The 17007-nt window shown below is 44.6% G+C and overlaps 1 protein-coding gene across 1 annotated transcript in view; it reads left to right on the forward strand.

Moving 5' to 3' along the window:
- The window catches only part of LOC145357151 (uncharacterized), an 85403-nt gene that overhangs the window by 56389 nt on the left and 12007 nt on the right, over positions 1-17007 (forward strand). Inside the window, exons 7-8 of the mRNA XM_080210308.1 lie at positions 5955-6269; positions 13685-14008. Of these exons, the coding sequence (XP_080066434.1) occupies positions 5955-6269; positions 13685-14008 (639 nt within the window). The remainder of the gene's footprint in view (positions 1-5954; positions 6270-13684; positions 14009-17007) is intronic.

Consider the following 17007-nt stretch of genomic DNA (forward strand, 5'->3'; position numbering starts at 1 on the left):
TCAGTGCCAGCCTGCACAGATATGGTTTTGACCACAGAACCTGTCACTTTACAGGATGTTGAACCATTTGCTCAGATGTTCATCGAGTTGTAAATAAACAGTGAATTAGCAGGTGCACCTGTGAATCTACTTCACACATTCAGCGCTCTGTGGGAAGGGGCAATGATGAATCTTCTTGTCAAACACTTGCATCATTTTATACATTTTCTATTCCAGCTCAGGAATTTCCAAACAGGGGGTTCCTGAGAATGTTTCAGGGGACCCACTGTTAAAAAGCAGACACAATTTGCCTCATTTATCAAATACAGGATTGTGTTGGTGAGCAAGGAGAAGCTGATTAAACTGTCACTCAGATTAATCCATTTATATTTGGGTGGCACAGTGGCGTAGTGGTTAGCACTGCTGCCTCATATCACCAGCGACTCGGGTTCAATTCCCGGATTGGGTGTCTGTGTGGAGTTTACACTTACTTCCCGTGTCTGCGTGGGTTTCCTCCGGGTGCTCTGGTTTTCTCCCATAGTCCGAAAGACGTGCTGGTTAGGCCATGCTAAATTCTCCCTCAGTGTACCCCAACAGGTGCCAGAGTATGGAGACAAAGGGATTTGCACAGTAACTTCATTGCAGTGTTAATGTAAGCCTACTTGTGACACTAATAAATCAACTTTAAACTTTTACGATCTTTCTCCATGTCAACTTTCGACATTTACTGCAACATGTCAGACACAGAACATCGGGAATTACGGATATGGAGAGAATCTCATTGAAATAACTGTTCAATCTCCTGAATATGAAGAAAGTTGCAACGAGAGTCTCCAATCCCAGTGTCTTTGTGGAATCGATATTAAACAGAATGTGATCGGAGCACAGCTCCATACAAAAAACAGGATTTGAATTCCAACCTCTATTGCTGACACTCGGACTCTGTTGAACCGACTGCAGAGAGTTCAGGTGCTTGTTGACAGAGCCAAGGGGAATGGATCCCCAAATGTATCCAAATGTTCCAGTGGAGTTTATCCAGAGTATCAGGGACATTTCCCAGTACGGATCACTGCGATATTCTCACTGGTTCAGACTCCAGGTGATGTCTCCAGTGACCCAATCTCCTCACATGTCACAGAGTTGCCCTTCAGCCAGGAGCTGGGGGAGCTGCCATCAGCAGAGTGGAGTCATAGAATCATAGAAACCCTACAGTACAGGACGAGGACATTCAGCCCATCGAGTCTGCACCAACCATAATCCCACACAGGCCCTACCCCGAGATCTCTACATATTTACCAACTGATCCCTCGATCCTACAAATCGCGGGACACTAAGGGCAATTTTTAGCGTGGCCAATCAACCTAACCCACACATCCATAGGCTCTGACTTTTTAACACCTTGTTCCCAGAATTTTACATTCTTTCAACAATAATTACTTCTTCTGCTAAATGAAACTGACAGAACTTCAGGTTCTGAGGAGCCAGATTTTGTAAAGTGACTGACTGTGGTTTCATGATTCCATTTCCTGCTGTCTTCTTCTTCATTTAATTTTCTGATACAATTTATTTTTGACACTCATTTCAGCGTTGTGAGACACAAGAGCTGGGGGACTGACGACAAGCACTGATCTGATCTCCAACAGAACCATGTGGATTTTGATTCTCCTCATTTGCTCTCTGCCCGGTGAGTAACAGCCAGAGCTGGACAGTCAGATAATCAGTGTTAGTTTAACTCTAGTCTGCCGGTTATGCAAATATATGAGAGAGAGAGAGATGTTTAAATATTTGGAGACCTGTAAAAGCACAAAAGGAGGTTTCTCCTTGTGGTGGGTAGAGTCTCTGGAGCAGATTCTCCGACCTCGCTCGCAGCCGGGATTTTCCCATCCCACTGCAGCGAACGGAGATTTGTCTGAGCTTCTGATTCCCCGTCCTCTCTGGCAGCCGCAGTGGGACATGAACAGCCTGAGGATTCTTGTCTTCCGGCTCCTGCTCTTTATGGGAATGGAAGATGGGATGGAACAGGTTCATGGTCAACCTGCAAAATTCTTCCAATACAGTGAAGGCAAGAGGGAGAGATACTCAATCAGCCATGTCTTGATGTGGAGTGGTGTCCCTTATGCTACAGTCTCTGGATTCAGGCTGGTGAACACAGTAAGAAGTCTGACAATACTGTGCTGTTATCTGCTCTGTCTGAGGCCAGAACTCTCCTTCTCCTGACAAAGGGGCAAACCCCGAAAGCTTGTGAGTTTACTATCAAATAAATCGGTTGGACTTAAACCTGGTGTGATCAGACTTCTTACTGAGTTTACCCCAGTCCAACGCCGGCATCTCCAAATTCAGGCTGGTGACCAGTTCTCGGAAGAACAAGCTATTGGGAATAGACGCACACATTTGCTGTGCCTGCTTCATCTTTTTATAGATTTGGGAAGTCGTTTGTATTTGATGGATGAAAATACTCAGCAAATATAAACTGCTAATATTTGTGAGATTTTGTACAGTAGCTCCTTGTGATTACATTATCGCACCATGGAAATATTTAGCAATGAAGCAAAACAGCAACATTCATTGTTAATGGGAATTTGAGGACAATTTAGTTTTTCAAAATTTCGATGAGTCACATTTTTAAAATGAACGGCCATTTTTATTTGGTATATACTTTTTATGTGCATTTTAGTATTTTTTTAAATGTAATCTGATGTCCAATATATATTGAAGGCTGCAGCATTGAGAACCCCACAAATATGTCTCAGGTTTGTACAAGTTTAAAATAGGGGCAGCGTGATGGCACAGTGGTTTGCACTGCAGCCTCACAGCATTAACGACCCGGGTTTGATTCCAGGCTTGGGTGACTGTGCAGAGTCCGCATGTTCTCCCCATATCGGCACGGGTTTCCTCAGGGTGCTCTGGTTTTCTCACACACTCCAAAAGACGTGCTGGTTAGATGCACTGGCCGTACTAAATTCTCCCTCAGTGTACCCAAACAGGCGCCAGTGTGTCAAGCCGAGGGGATTTTCACAGTAGCTTCATTGCAGTGCTAATGTAAGCAGACTTGTGACGAGGAAATAAACTTCAGAGTTGATAAGATGTTATTTTTTGAAGCTCTGTCAATGTCACTGTTCCTCACTGACAGATGGTTGATCTATATTACTTTTCACATAAGTCACCTTTTTCTCCTCATTGTTTAACTTTCAATCACTGGATTTTAGTTATTCGTGCTGCCCATTTTAACATGACAAGATTACACTGCAGTGAGGTTTTGGTTAATGACCTCGATGCTATTAATGATGAAATATAATTTCAAACAAACACTGTTACACTCCCAATCCCAGCTACACTCAGCCTCTCTGTTAACTCATCTTTAATTTTTCCCGGATCTTTTTTCTCATATCCTCATACTTTCACTCAAGATTTTTAATTGTTTTGGAATCCCCATCCTGTCATTTATTGTAAAGTCTTTCTGAAATGTCAACCACATTGCTGTGGATTTGGAGTCACATATAGGCCAGACCGGGTAAGGAAGGCAGATTCCCTTCCCTTAAGGGCATTAGTGAATCAGATGAGTGTTTCCAACAATCAACAATGGTTTCATGGTCATCAGTAGATTCTTCATTCCAGATATTTTATTTATTGAATTTAAGTTCCAACATTTGCTGTGGTGGGATTCGAACCCGGGTCTCCAGATCATTGGCAGAGTTACTGGATTAATTGCCGAGCGATAATACCACAAGGCCATTGCCTCCCCTTAAGTATGGGTATGAAAGTAAGCTTGCAGCAAACATAATAACTGAGTGTGAAAGTTTCTATAGGTATGTAAAGAGAAAGAGATTGACAAAAACAAATGTAGGCCCTTACAGTCAGAAACGGGAGAGTTCATAATGGGGAATAAAGAAACGGCTGATGAGTTAAACTTGTACTTTGCTTCAGTTTTCATAAAGGAAGATATGAATAATATAACAGAAATATGGCGCGAAACATGGTTAAGTGAGGAGCTGAAGGAAATCAGCATTCGTAGAGAAATGGTTTTGAGGAAATTGGTGGGACTGAAGGTGAATAAATCTCCAGGTCCTGATAATCTTCATCCCAGTGTACTTAAAGAAGTGGCCCAGGAAATAGTAGATCCATTCGTGAGCATTTTACAAAATTCTTTAGACTCTGGACTGGTTCCTACAGATTGGAGGATAGTTAATGTAAGCCCGCAGTTCACAAAGGGAGGTAAAGACAAAACAGGGAACTATAGACCAGTGAGAGTAACGTCGGCAGAGGGGAAGTTGCTCACGTCGATTATCAAGAATTTCGTAACTCGGCATTTGGAAGGCAGTGGTATCAGACAAAGTCAGCATGGATTTACAGAAGCTAAATCATGCTTGATGAAACTATTAGAATTCTTTGAGGATGTAACTGGTAGATTTGATTGAGGAGAACCAGTGGATGTGGTTTATATGAGGGGAGACTAAGTCGGTTAGGGTTAGATTCACTGGAATTTAGAAGGATGCAGGGGGATCTCATAGAAACTTATAAAATTCTAACAGGATTAGAAAAGGTAAATTCACCAAGAATGTTCCCAATGGTGGGGGAATCCTGAACTAGGGGGTCACAGTTTAAGGGATAAACCTTTTAGAACTGAGGTGAGGAGAAATTTCTTCACCCAGAGGGCGGTGAATGTGGAATTCACTCCCACAGAATGTAATTGAGGCCAAAATGTTTCGAGAAGAAATTAGATATAGTTCTTGGGGCTAAAGAGGTCAAAGGGATGTAGGGGGAAGAGGGAATCAGGATATTGAATTCAGTGATGGGCCATGATCAAAATGAATGGTGGAGCAGGCTCGAAGGGCCGAATGGCCTACTCCTGTTTCTAGTTTCTAAGTTCCTTCGGTCCTGCTCAGTGATCAGTCTCCAAATTTCTGATTCTTCCCTGACCAAACCTCAATCTCTTTCCTTTCTCTGTTTGTCAGCAATGTTCTCATCATCTCCAATTCCTCCTGCAGTACAGGTTGCAGCAACAAAGTTGGGAAGATGGAAATTCTGCTGAAACCTCACACAACACCACACTTCCAGTTTTCCACACTCCCTTCATTCCCCTCTCACCCTCCCCAGACCTCTCACCACCCCCAAACCCCACCCCACAGCAAACAAAAAGGACTCTGTTTCCCCAAATTCACCCAAACCTCCCCCTGATTTCCACTCACCTCCCCAGGAGGCATTTAAATCCCGACAGACCTCCAGCCATTCCCCTAGGCCACCCATCACCAAGGCCTGCAAAGATAACCCCCTGACATCCGCAGCCCACCCACGATCCGAATATCCCTCCTTGCCAGCATCAAATTCATATCTAACCCCCAACGCACCCACTGGCAACGCCCCAAAATTCTCAGGTCTGTACAAGGGTCTAAAAGTTAAACTTTATTTATTAATCAAAAACAAGGCTTACATTAACACTGCAATGAAGTTCCTGTGAAAGGTCTCTAGTCGCCACACTCCGGCACCTGTTCAGGTCAATGCACCTAACCAGCACGTCTTTCAGGATGTGGGAGGAAACCAGAGCACCTGGAGGAAACCACGCAGACACGGGGAGAATGAGCAAACTCCACACGGATAGTGACCCACGCCGGGAATCGAACCCAAGTCCCTGGCGCTCTGAGATAGCAATGCTAATCACTGTGCTGCCCCATGTCTATTTCTGTGTGCAAAATCTTTTGATGAAGTCACACACTGGAGTGAAACCCCACAGTGTGAGGCAGAACCTCAATTTCCAGCTCCCCTCCGCTCTCCCAGCTCCTACCTGTGAGTCAAGAAAATACCCCAAAATGTTTCAAAAGTAAACCATTGATTGTGAAATACTTTGCGACATTCTGAGATTGTGAAAAGTCTCTATTTAAATGATCATGTTAATCTGCATGGAATTTAACTCATAAGAATGTACGTATTTGAATGAAGCAATTATTTCCTGTTCAATTTCTGAAATGTTGTCTCCTCAGTTTCAGGTGCATTGTGGGCAAAACAGAAAGTAACAGGAATTGTGGGAAGAACAATCACAATAAATTGTCACTATGATGCAGTGTACAAGTCACATATTAAATATTGGTGTCACGGCAAATCTCGCCAGTGTGAGGTTATCGCAAAGACAATTTCTCGAAATCACAGAATATCAATCAGAGATAACAAGACACGAGGAGTATTTGTTGTCACTATGAAGGATCTTCGCTCAGGAGATGCAGGATGGTACAGCTGTGGGATTGAAAGAACTGGGCTTCTCGATCCAATGTGGGCTGTCGAGCTTCAAATATCTGACGGTACGTTTCTCAGTGATTATCTTTATTCATCTCGACTGAAATGTTCGATCCATGTTTTATCCGTGGGGAAACATAGACAGCTCCGATATCCCGAGCAGTGCAGAGTCTGGCAGCGAGAAGGCAGCGGTCGGGGAAACTGACTTATGTTACATTCATCCAATGTCGGGAGCTCACATTTAGGAAAAAAGTAAAATTCAGACAATAACAACACTTTCGTGGTCATCAGGTGATTCTATATCCCAGTTACTTTTTATTGAATTTGAATTCTGCTATCTGCCATGGCAGGATTCAAACTCAAATCCCCAGAACATTCACTCAGTTTCCAAACAGTCCAGCAATAATACCACTGGGCCATCACCTCCCCTATAGAACCCCTCCAAAGAATTGACCAAGATCCAGAGGCTTCCTGATATAATGGGTGACTCAAGATACTGAGGTCAGCCGAACAGAGTCCAACTTTACAAGTGAATTAACCTGGAGTTGTCACATTGTTTGGATGGTAAAAGCAGCATCTTTATTAACTGTTGAGACATTGGCCTCGATTTTCATTCCGGAGGCAGGTCGGGAGAATTTGGAAAATTCCCAACTCAACCTGCCCGCCTCGGGAGAAACTGCGCACAAATGACGAGATAAGAACATAAGAAATAGGAGCAGGAGTAGGCCATCTGGCCCTTCGAGCCTGCCCCGCCATTCAATAAGATCATGGCTGATCTGTTGTGGCTCAGTTCCACTTTCCCGCCCTCTCCCCATAACCCTTAATCCCCTCTCTTATCAAAAACCCATCAACCCGCGTCTTAAAAATATTTAGCGAGGCAGCCTCCACCACTTCAACGGGCAGAGAATTCCAGAGATTCACCACCCTTTGAGTGAAGAAGTTCCTCCTCAACTCCGTTCTAAACCGCCCCCCTTTTATCTTGAGGCTGTGCCCTCTAGTCCTACTGTCTTTTTTGAGTGGGAAGAGTCTCTCCACCTCTATCCTATCCATCCCATTCATCATCTTATACGTCTCAATGAGATCTCCCCTCATTCTTCTAAACTCTAACGAGTACAAGCCCAGTTTATTCAGCCTCTCCTCATAGCTCAACCCCCTCAACTCCGGTATCAGCCTAGTAAACCTCCTCTGCACTCCCTCCGTGGTCAAAATATCTTTGCGCAGGTGCGGCGCCCAAAACTGCACACAGTACTCCAGCTGCGGCCTCACCAATGCCCTATACAGCTGCAGCAAGACCTCCCTACTTTTATATTCAATCCCCCTCGCTATGAAGGCCAGCATCCCATTCGCCTTCCTGACCACCTGCTGCACTTGCAAGCTGGGTTTTTGCGACTCATGCACAAGGACCCCGAGGTCCCTCTGCACCGTCGCCTGCTGCAGTTTTTCACCCCGTAAGTAATAGTCCTTCCTACCATTCTTCCTACCAAAGTGGGCCACCTCACACTTGCCAACATTAAATTCCATTTGCCATTTCCTGGCCCATTCGCCCAGCCTATCTAGATCCTTCTGCAGACTCTCCACACCCTCCGCACAATTTGCCGTTCCCCCAATCTTGGTGTCATCAGCAAATTTCGACACCCTACACTCGGTTCCCTCCTCCAGATCATCTGTATAAATGGTAAAAAGCTGAGGCCCCAGCACCGACCCCTGGGGCACTCCACTAGTCACTATCCGCCAATCCGAATAGCACCCGTTGACCCCCACTCTCTGCCTCCTATTTGACAACCAATCCTCTATCCACGCTAGCACCCTACCCCCAACTCCATGTCCCTCGACCTTCTGCAATAACCTCTTGTGAGGTACTTTGTCAAACACCTTCTGAAAATCTAGAAAGACCACATCCACCGGCTCTCCTCTATCCACCGCCCTAGACACATCCTCATAGAACTCCAGTAAATTTGTCAGACACGACTTCCCTTTAATGAAACCGTGCTGCGTCTGCTCTATCAAGCAATTCCCTTCAAGATGCCTCGCAATTTCCTCCTTAATGACAGATTCTAACATTTTACCTACCACAGACGTTAAACTAACCGGCCTATAATTCCCCGCCTTTTGCCTGGCACCCTTCTTAAACAACGGCGTAACATTAGCCGTTTTCCAATCATCCGGCACTTCCCCGGAATCCAGCGACGTCTGCAAAATAACCACCAAGGCATCCACTATCACCTCCGCCATTTCTTTCAGAATCCTCGGATGCATTCCATCCAGTCCTGGGGACTTGTCCACAATCAGCCCCTCCAGTCTGTCGAGCACCGCCTCTCTAGTAACAGTAATGTCATTAAGACCCTCCAGTCCTACCACCTTTCCATCGCTAACACCCGGCAAATTATTCACGTCCTCCTCCGTGAAGACAGAAACAAAAAAGTTATTCAATACCTTAGCCATATCCCCATCCCCTACCACTAGGTCCCCTTTCTCATCCTCTAAAGGACCAACATTCACCCTAGCCAGCCTCTTCCTTTTTATATATTTATAAAAACTCTTGTTATCCTTTTTTATATTAAGCGCTAGCCCAGCTTCATAGTTTCTCCTACCCTTCTTTATCAACTTCTTTGTCATTCTTTGTTGACATTTAAACCTCTCCCAATCCTCTTCTCGCCCACTACTCTTAGCTACTCTAAATTCCTCTGCTTTTAGTTTAACACTTTCCTTCACTTCCTTCGTTATCCATGGCTCATTACCTCTCCTCCTACTGTCCTTTTTGACCATCGGATCATCATTGCTGCGGGGGACAGGGGTGGGGGGGTGTTGGTTGTGGACTGGTTACAGGCCAGTCGGCACAAGAAGATAGGCACAGAGTCAAAGTTAAAAAAAAAGTTTATTTATTAGTCACAAGTAGGCTTACATTAACACTGTAATGGTGTTTCTGTGAAATTCCCCTACTCACCACACTCCAGCACCAAGTCACCCACACTGAGCGATAAATTCTCATGAACAATGCACCTAACTAGCACATCTTTTGGACTGTCAGTAGAAACCAGAGCACCCGGAGGAAATCCATGCAGACACGGGGAGAACGTGCAAACTCCACACGGACAGTGACCTAAGCCAGGAATCAAACCCAGGTCCCTGGTGCTGTGAGACAGCAGTGCGAACAACTGTGCCATGCAGTGTGGTGACAGACTGTTCAAAATGTCCCCCTCATGTCATGGGATTTTGTCCCAGGAAAATCCAAGGGCCCTCCATCCGTCACCCCTCACAGCCCACAAAAAATGTGGATGGATGGGAAGGGCTTGGATGGAAGTGGCATTGGGGACACCGGGATTGGGCAAAAGGGCAGTGCAGAGCTCTGACTGGGTGAAGGTAAAGGGGCATTTACTTCATGAGAGGACATGGAGGGTGGCAGGGTGGACGATGAGGACTCTTTTTAACTTCGCTTAACTTAAAATGACTCGGAGAAAATCCCACTCACTATCCCGAGCAAACCTCCAGATCAGAGTCAAAATCATCGCTATTTTCACAGGGGCTTCTTGAGATTTGTTCATGGGTAATGTTTTGATTTTAAGAGCCTTTATTTTGATTTTTGGGTGTTGATTTTTCATTCTCATTTACTCCTTTACTCAGTGATGGAATTGTCAGATTAGATTCTGAATTCATGTTCGAGTGTGTGTTGGCATCATTGAAATGTTCAATTTTAACTCTAAAGAAAAGATAATACTTGATCATTTATTGTAAATAAATCTCCCATTCTTGATTTCCAAACTGAAGATTCTAGATACTCACCAGAGGTAACTGATGAGGAATGATTCTCAGATGTGCAGCCCCTGGACAGCGGGAAGGGAGGAGGTGAAAGTCATCATAAATCCTCATAGAATCCCTACAGTACAGAAGGAGCCCATTTGGCCCGTCGAGTCTGTAACAACCACAATCCCACCTCCCATCCCTGTAGCCCCACACATTTACCTTGCGAATCCCCTGATACTATGGTCAATTTAGCATGGCCAATCAACCTAACCTTTGGATCAAAGAACAAAGAAGAACAAAAACAGCCCGGGAAACAGGCCCTTCAGCCCAATGAGCCCGCGCCGCCATTTCAATATTACCAGTCCCCCCCCTCCACTCATGACCCCGATCTATTGTTTTTATGGCAATCCACATTGAGGAAAGCCAATTTAGGGACAGTTTATTACTTCCAATCAGCCGAATAGCACATCTTTGGGGTGTGGGAGGAAACTGGAACACCCGGAGAAAACCCACGCTAGCACAGGGAGAATGCGCAAACTCCCACAGACACTGGCCCAAATCCATGTGTCTGCACCGCAAACAGTGATATTCACTGAGCTGTCGTGTTGCCCAGCATCTGGTCCAGTTTAAGCACACACTAACGAGGAAAACGCAGCACCCGGGGGAAACCCAGGCAAGACGCGGAGAGAATGTGCAAATTCCATACAGACAGTGATCCAAGGCCAGAATCAAACCAGGGATCCCTGGCACTGTGGAGAAGCAGTGCTAACCCATGCAGGTGTTGTAACTCCTGCTCCTGAATGGGAAGATGTTTCCTCTATGTTGCTAAAATTAAACATATTGTAGAAAGGGTCTGTCTGCTGTGCGGTTTGACATTGCGACAGACTGACTGACTGACAATCTAATTTCACTGTCCAAGATCAGTTTATGTTTCTGCTGTCTGTCGATCTATGTGCTGCATCTCTCTTTGGAAAGCTGGTTTGAAGATGTAACATTTGACAGTGCTTATAGCAAATCCCCTGATTGTTACAAGAATGAAGCTGGAAAATCTCAGCAGCTCTGATAGCACGTGGAGAGAGAATAGTGCCAATGTTTCGAGTCGAGACGACCCTTGGTCAGAGCTGACTAAAGGTCATCGAGGCTCGAAATGTTGGCTCTATTCTCGCTCCACAGATGTTGTCAGACCTGCAGAGATTTTCCCGCACTTTTCTGGTTTTTTTCAGTTTTCAGCATCCGCAATATTTTGCATTTATCTCCTGATTATCCCAGCACCAAAAAAAACACTTGCTAATATTCTGTGTCAGATGAAATAATTTCGGATTGAAAGTAGATCAGCAAAGTAGTTTGAACCCATTCTGCTCTTCGAAATTCAGTTCACAGGAAGCTGATGGTCTCTGGTTTTGGGTTTTATTAATTTTATTGAAAAACTGGCCATTTCAGAAGGTGCTTCGACATTTGGTAAATAGATGTAGAGTTTTTATCGTACAGGAAAGCGAAGCAATAAAAACTCGTACAATTCTGATCATCATTGACTTACATTCAAAACCCATCGGCTGCCTCACGACCCCAGCAGTGATCAGCTCAGAGCAGGGCCCTATATATTGTTCGAGAACATTAAGCAGCAATGAACAATAGTTATTAAGAATAACTATAGTGAACAAAGTAAACCTGGACAAACCTATCACAAAATTTCATTCGACATATGTGATAAGTATAAGTGAGATAAGTGATAAGTGATAAGTATATGTGAGACGTATAAGATGATGAATGGGATGGATAGGATAGAGGTGGAGAGACTCTTCCCGCTCAAAAAAGACAGTAGGACTAGGGGGCACAGCCTCAAGATAAAGGGGAGGCGGTTTAGAACGGAGTTGAGGAGGAACTTCTTCACTCAAAGGGTGGTGAATCTCTGGAATTCTCTGCCCGTTGAAGTGGTGGAGGCTGCCTCGCTAAATATTTTTAAGAAGCGGGTTGATGGGTTCTTGATAAGAGAGGGGATTAAGGGTTATGGGGAGAGGGCGGGAAAGTGGAACTGAGCCACAACAGATCAGCCATGATCTTATTGAATGGCGGGGCAGGCTCGAAGGGCTAGATGGCCTACTCCTGCTCCTATTTCTTATGTTCTTATGTTCTTATGTTCTTATGTGACTAAGTTTGCAACACCTGTTTCCTGTGCTGTACACCAACCTTCTTCCAACCCACAGCCTAAAATATGTACTTCCTCATCTCAATAGAGAGAGTTCCAGGCACAGAGGGCGCGATCTTACCGCCATGTTCCAAATGTAGCGGGATGGGAAAATCCTACTGGTGTGAGCAGTCAGAAAATTCCGGCCATAGTTCCGTTCCAGGACGACACAACTCACGTCTCATCAGAAAGTTAGACAAATACTAATGGTATGGGTTTGCTGTGACCACATGAGTAAGGGTGGATGTACGACCCTCTTTTTCTCACACAATTGATTGTAACAGCTTTGGAAATTTAAAAGGATGAATGTGCCAATTCGGTTTAAGAGCTTTAACTGTTTACATGCTGATTGCGAAGAACTCAGTCAGAAATATTTCCTTCAGTTTCTACAGGAAACACTTTCCGTTCTGTTGAAATTAAGTTTACTGGAAATTGATGGTCTTTGGTTTTGAGTTTTAATAACTTTATTGGAAAACTGCCCATTTCAGCAGATTTACTAAATAAGTACAAATTTTTTATTGTACAGGAAGGTGCAGCAATAAAAACTCACACAATTCTGATCATCATTGACTTACATTCAAAAGTAACTGCGTGGACAGTCGACACGAGGAAGGAATTTCCCAATGGGGCCTCATAAGATCTCGTTGCCATGCCAACTGGGGTTTTCAGTTAGCAATGCAGACAGGCCACATTGTCCGGTCAGGATCAGGGTCAGGCAGCTGTGGGATTTTAAGGATAAAGTAAACTCACCCGGGCTTGCCCCTCACTGTCTCCATTCTCACATCAGCAACTCCCACCTCAGCCAGGTGAGACCCTCCATCACCAGGACCCCACCCACTCTCCCTGATTGGATGATGAGCTCAGTCCCTGGCCTTTAATTGGCTGGAGCATTTAATGGGCATTCCTAAAGTGCAGCGTGTGGTGTCTGGGCCCAGACTCTCTCCCGTGTCCTGATCACAAACCCTGATTCAGTATTTTCTTTATTCATTCACGGGACTTGGGCATCGCCGGCTGGCCAGCATTTATTGCCAATCCCTCGTTGCCCTTGAGAAGGTGGTGGTGAGCTGCCTTCTTGAATCACTGCAGTCCATGTGCTGTGGGTTGATCCACAATGCCACGAGGGAGGTAATTCCAGGATTTTGACCCAGCGACTGCGAAGGAACGGAGATATATTTGCAAGTCAGGATGGCGAGTGGCTTGCAGGTGGTGGTGTCCCCATGCATCTGCTGCCCTTGCCCTTCTAGATGGAAGCAATCATGGGTTTGGAAGGTGCTGCCTAAGGATCTTTGATGAATTGCTGATCTTGTAGATGGTAAACAATGCTGCTACTGAGTGTCGGTGGTGGAGGGAATAGATGTTTGTGGATTTGGTGCCAATCAAGCAGGCTGGTTTGTCCTGGATGGTATCAGTTGTGTTGGCATCCACCCCATGGAGGAGTCGATGTCAGATTCCAACATGGCCAACCACACCTGAGATTCTGAAGGTCAGAGAACAGGAGAGTATTTGATTTTTAGATATTTAGTCAGTATCTAAATGTTTGTTTCTTTCCCACAGAACCTGTGTCTGTTCCTGTGCTTGGATTTCTACCTCCACCAGATGCGTCATGTTCTGGGGGCTCAGTGTCCGTCTCCTGTGAGTCTGTCCAGGGATCACTTCCCATTCAGTACACATGGTATGAAAAGACCCCGTCTGAAGATTCAAAGATCTCTGACACCAGTAAACTGGATCTACAATGTCAATCCTTCACACAGCAACATCATCAATATTACTGCACAGCCTCAAATAACCAGGGAGACAAATCCAGTGAAATGGTTACAGTGTCAGTGATCAACAGATCAGGGGAGAATTGCAGTTATGAGATACAAATAAAAAGTATTGGTAAGTGTGACTGTAAACAAACCATTTGGTGATTGAATTTTTGAAGAAATGTTTATCTCATAAGAGTTTCCGGCCATAACGGGATTTGCGCCCACAGTGGACAGGGCCAAATAGTCACCCATCCCCCACCCCTACCCCCACCTCCACAATGCTGAACTCTTGTGTCTGGATGGTGAATGATGTCAGAGACAAAAGAACAAAGGGAGAAATTAGGAGAACATAACTAACGCAAATCGACATGGCATGTGTAGAGCCCAACTCAAATAAGTTGACAAACAAGTTCAATAATACTTTACGAAAGAGGAGTGAAGAAAGTAAATTAATGAGGGTCTGAGGAAAGGACAATGAAATGAGATTAACTGGGAAGATCCTCCAGTGAATCAGCATTAAAGTGATGGCAGAATCTCCTCCCTCTGGGCTGTAAAATTCCATCACTCCAGAAAATTACCTCGTTCTAAATATTAAATGTTTCAAATTCCATCCTTCCCGTGCCCCACAAAAAAAATGTCCCTGCTTACAAAGAACCAAGAAGAGTACAGCACAGGAACAGAACCTTCGGCCTTCCAAACCCCTGCCAATCATGATGCCCCAACTAAATTTTAAAAAATCTTCTGCCCTTACTCAATCCATATCCCTCTAATCCCTCCCTATTCATGTACCCATCCAGATGTCTCTTAAATGTTGCTAATGTGCCTGTTTCCACCATCTCCTCTGGCAGCGCATTCCAGGCACTCATCACTCTCTGAGCGAAAAACTCCCCCCAAATATCTCCCTTAAATTTTCTCCCCCTCACCGTGAACCTGTCCCCCCTTGTAATTGACACTTCCGCCTTGCAAAAAAGCCTCTCACTATCCACCCTGTCTGTGCCGCTCATAATTGTGTCGACCTCTATCAGATCTCCTCTCAGTCTCCATCTTTCCAGTGAAAATAATCCTAGTTAATTCAACCTCTCCTCATAGTCAACACCCTCGCGACCTTATGACAACATCCTTATGAACCTTCTTTGCGCTCTCTCCGAAGCTTCCATGTCCTTCTGGTAGTGGGGTGACCAGAACTGCACGCAATACTCCAAATGCGACCTAACCAAGGTTGTATATAGATGCAACATGATTTCCCAACTCTTGTAATCAGTGCTCCAGCCGATGAAGGAAAGTATGCCATATGTCTTCTTAATCTCCTTGACCACCTGTGTTGCCACTTGCAGTGAACTGTGAACCTGCCTGTCCAGGTCTCTCTGTATGTTAATGTCCCTGAGGGGCTCTACCATTTACGGTGTAATTCATGCCTGAACCTGATCCTCCAAAATGCATCACCTCGCATTTGTCCGGATTAAAATCCATCTGCCATTTCTGTACACAAGTCTCCAATCTATCTGTATTTTGTTGTATCCTCTGACAATCCCCGGCACTGTCAGCAACTCCACCAATCTTTGTGTCGTCCATAAATTTATGAATAAGACCACCCACATTTTCCTCCAGATCATTTATATACCAACTGCAGAGGTCCCAGCACTGGACTACGAGCTACAGATCTCCATTCTTTAAAATTACTCACTTCCACTTTAGTCTGTGCGAATGTTGCTGATTTGTTTTCCGCAGACTGAGAGAAACACGTTCCCCGGTGTTTGTTCTGGTCAAAAAAAGAGCAAAATGGCCAGAAATTCCATTTGCTGCTGGAGATTGTAAGAACTGCAAAAGCAATGTTATTCCAGGTCCTGATCACCTTCATCCCAGAGTACTTAAAGAAGTGGCCCGGGAAATAGTAGATCCATTTGCGATTATTTTCCAAAATTCTTTAGACTCTGGATTGGTTCCTACAGATTGGAGGATAGTTAATGTAAGCCCTCTGTTCACAAAGGGAGGTAAAGATAAAACAGGGAACTATAGACCAGTGAGACTAACGTCGGTCGAGGGGAAGTTGTTCGTGTCGATCACCAAGAACTTTATAACTCGGCATTTGGAAGGCAGTGGTATCAGACAAAGTCAGCATGGAATTCCAGAAGAGAAATCATGCTTGATGAAACTATTAGAGTTCTTTGAGGCTGTAACTAGTAGATTTGACTGAGGAGAACCAATGAATGTGGCTTATTTACCCTTTCAGAAGACTTTCGATAAGGTCTCACATAACAGACGACTTTGTAAAGTTAAAGCACATGGGATTGTTAATAACGTCTTGAGATGAGATAGAAAGCTGGTTGGCAGATAGGAAGCAATGATTGATTGGCAGTCAGTGACTCGTGAGGTTCTGCAGGGATCTGTTCCAGGACCCCAATTGTTCACATTATATGTTAATGATTTGGAAGAGGGAACTGAATGTATTATCTCCAGATTTGCAGATGATACAAAGTTGGATGGGAGGGTGAGCTGTGAGGAGGATGCAGAGATGCTTCAGCTTGATTCAGACAGGGTGAGTGTGTGGGCATCTGCATGGCAGATGCAGTGTAACGTGGATTAATGTGAGGTTATCCACTTTGATAGCAATAATAGAGAGATAGATTATTGCTTGAATGGATGTAAATTGAGAGATGTACTCAACAAGACTTTTGAGTCTTCGTCCATCAGTCGCTGAAAGTAAGCGCACAGATAAAGCAGGCAGTAAAGAAGGCCATCATATCGAGAGGATTTGATTGTATTGTTCGGGATGTTTTACTGCAATTGTATAGGTGAGGCCACAGCTCGAGTATTGTGTACAGTTTTGGTGGGAGGATGTCCTTGCTATAAACGGAATACAGCAAAGGTTTACCAGGCTGACTGCTGGGATGGCAGGTCTGTAATATGAGGGGAGACTAAGTCGGTTAGGGTTATATTCACTGGAATTTAGAAGGGTGAGAGGGGGATCTCATAGAAACTTATAAAATTCGAACAGGATTAGAAAAGGTAAATTCACCAAGAATGTTCCCAATGGTGGGGGGGTCCTGAACTAGGGGGTCATAGTTTAAGGGGTAAACCTTTTTCAACTGAGATGAGGAGAATTTTCTTCACCCAGAGGGCGGTGAATGT

Source organism: Carcharhinus amblyrhynchos, chromosome 22, assembly GCF_965287045.1.
Source record: "Carcharhinus amblyrhynchos chromosome 22, sCarAmb.v2.hapA, whole genome shotgun sequence".
NCBI classification, from domain to species: domain Eukaryota; kingdom Metazoa; phylum Chordata; class Chondrichthyes; order Carcharhiniformes; family Carcharhinidae; genus Carcharhinus; species Carcharhinus amblyrhynchos.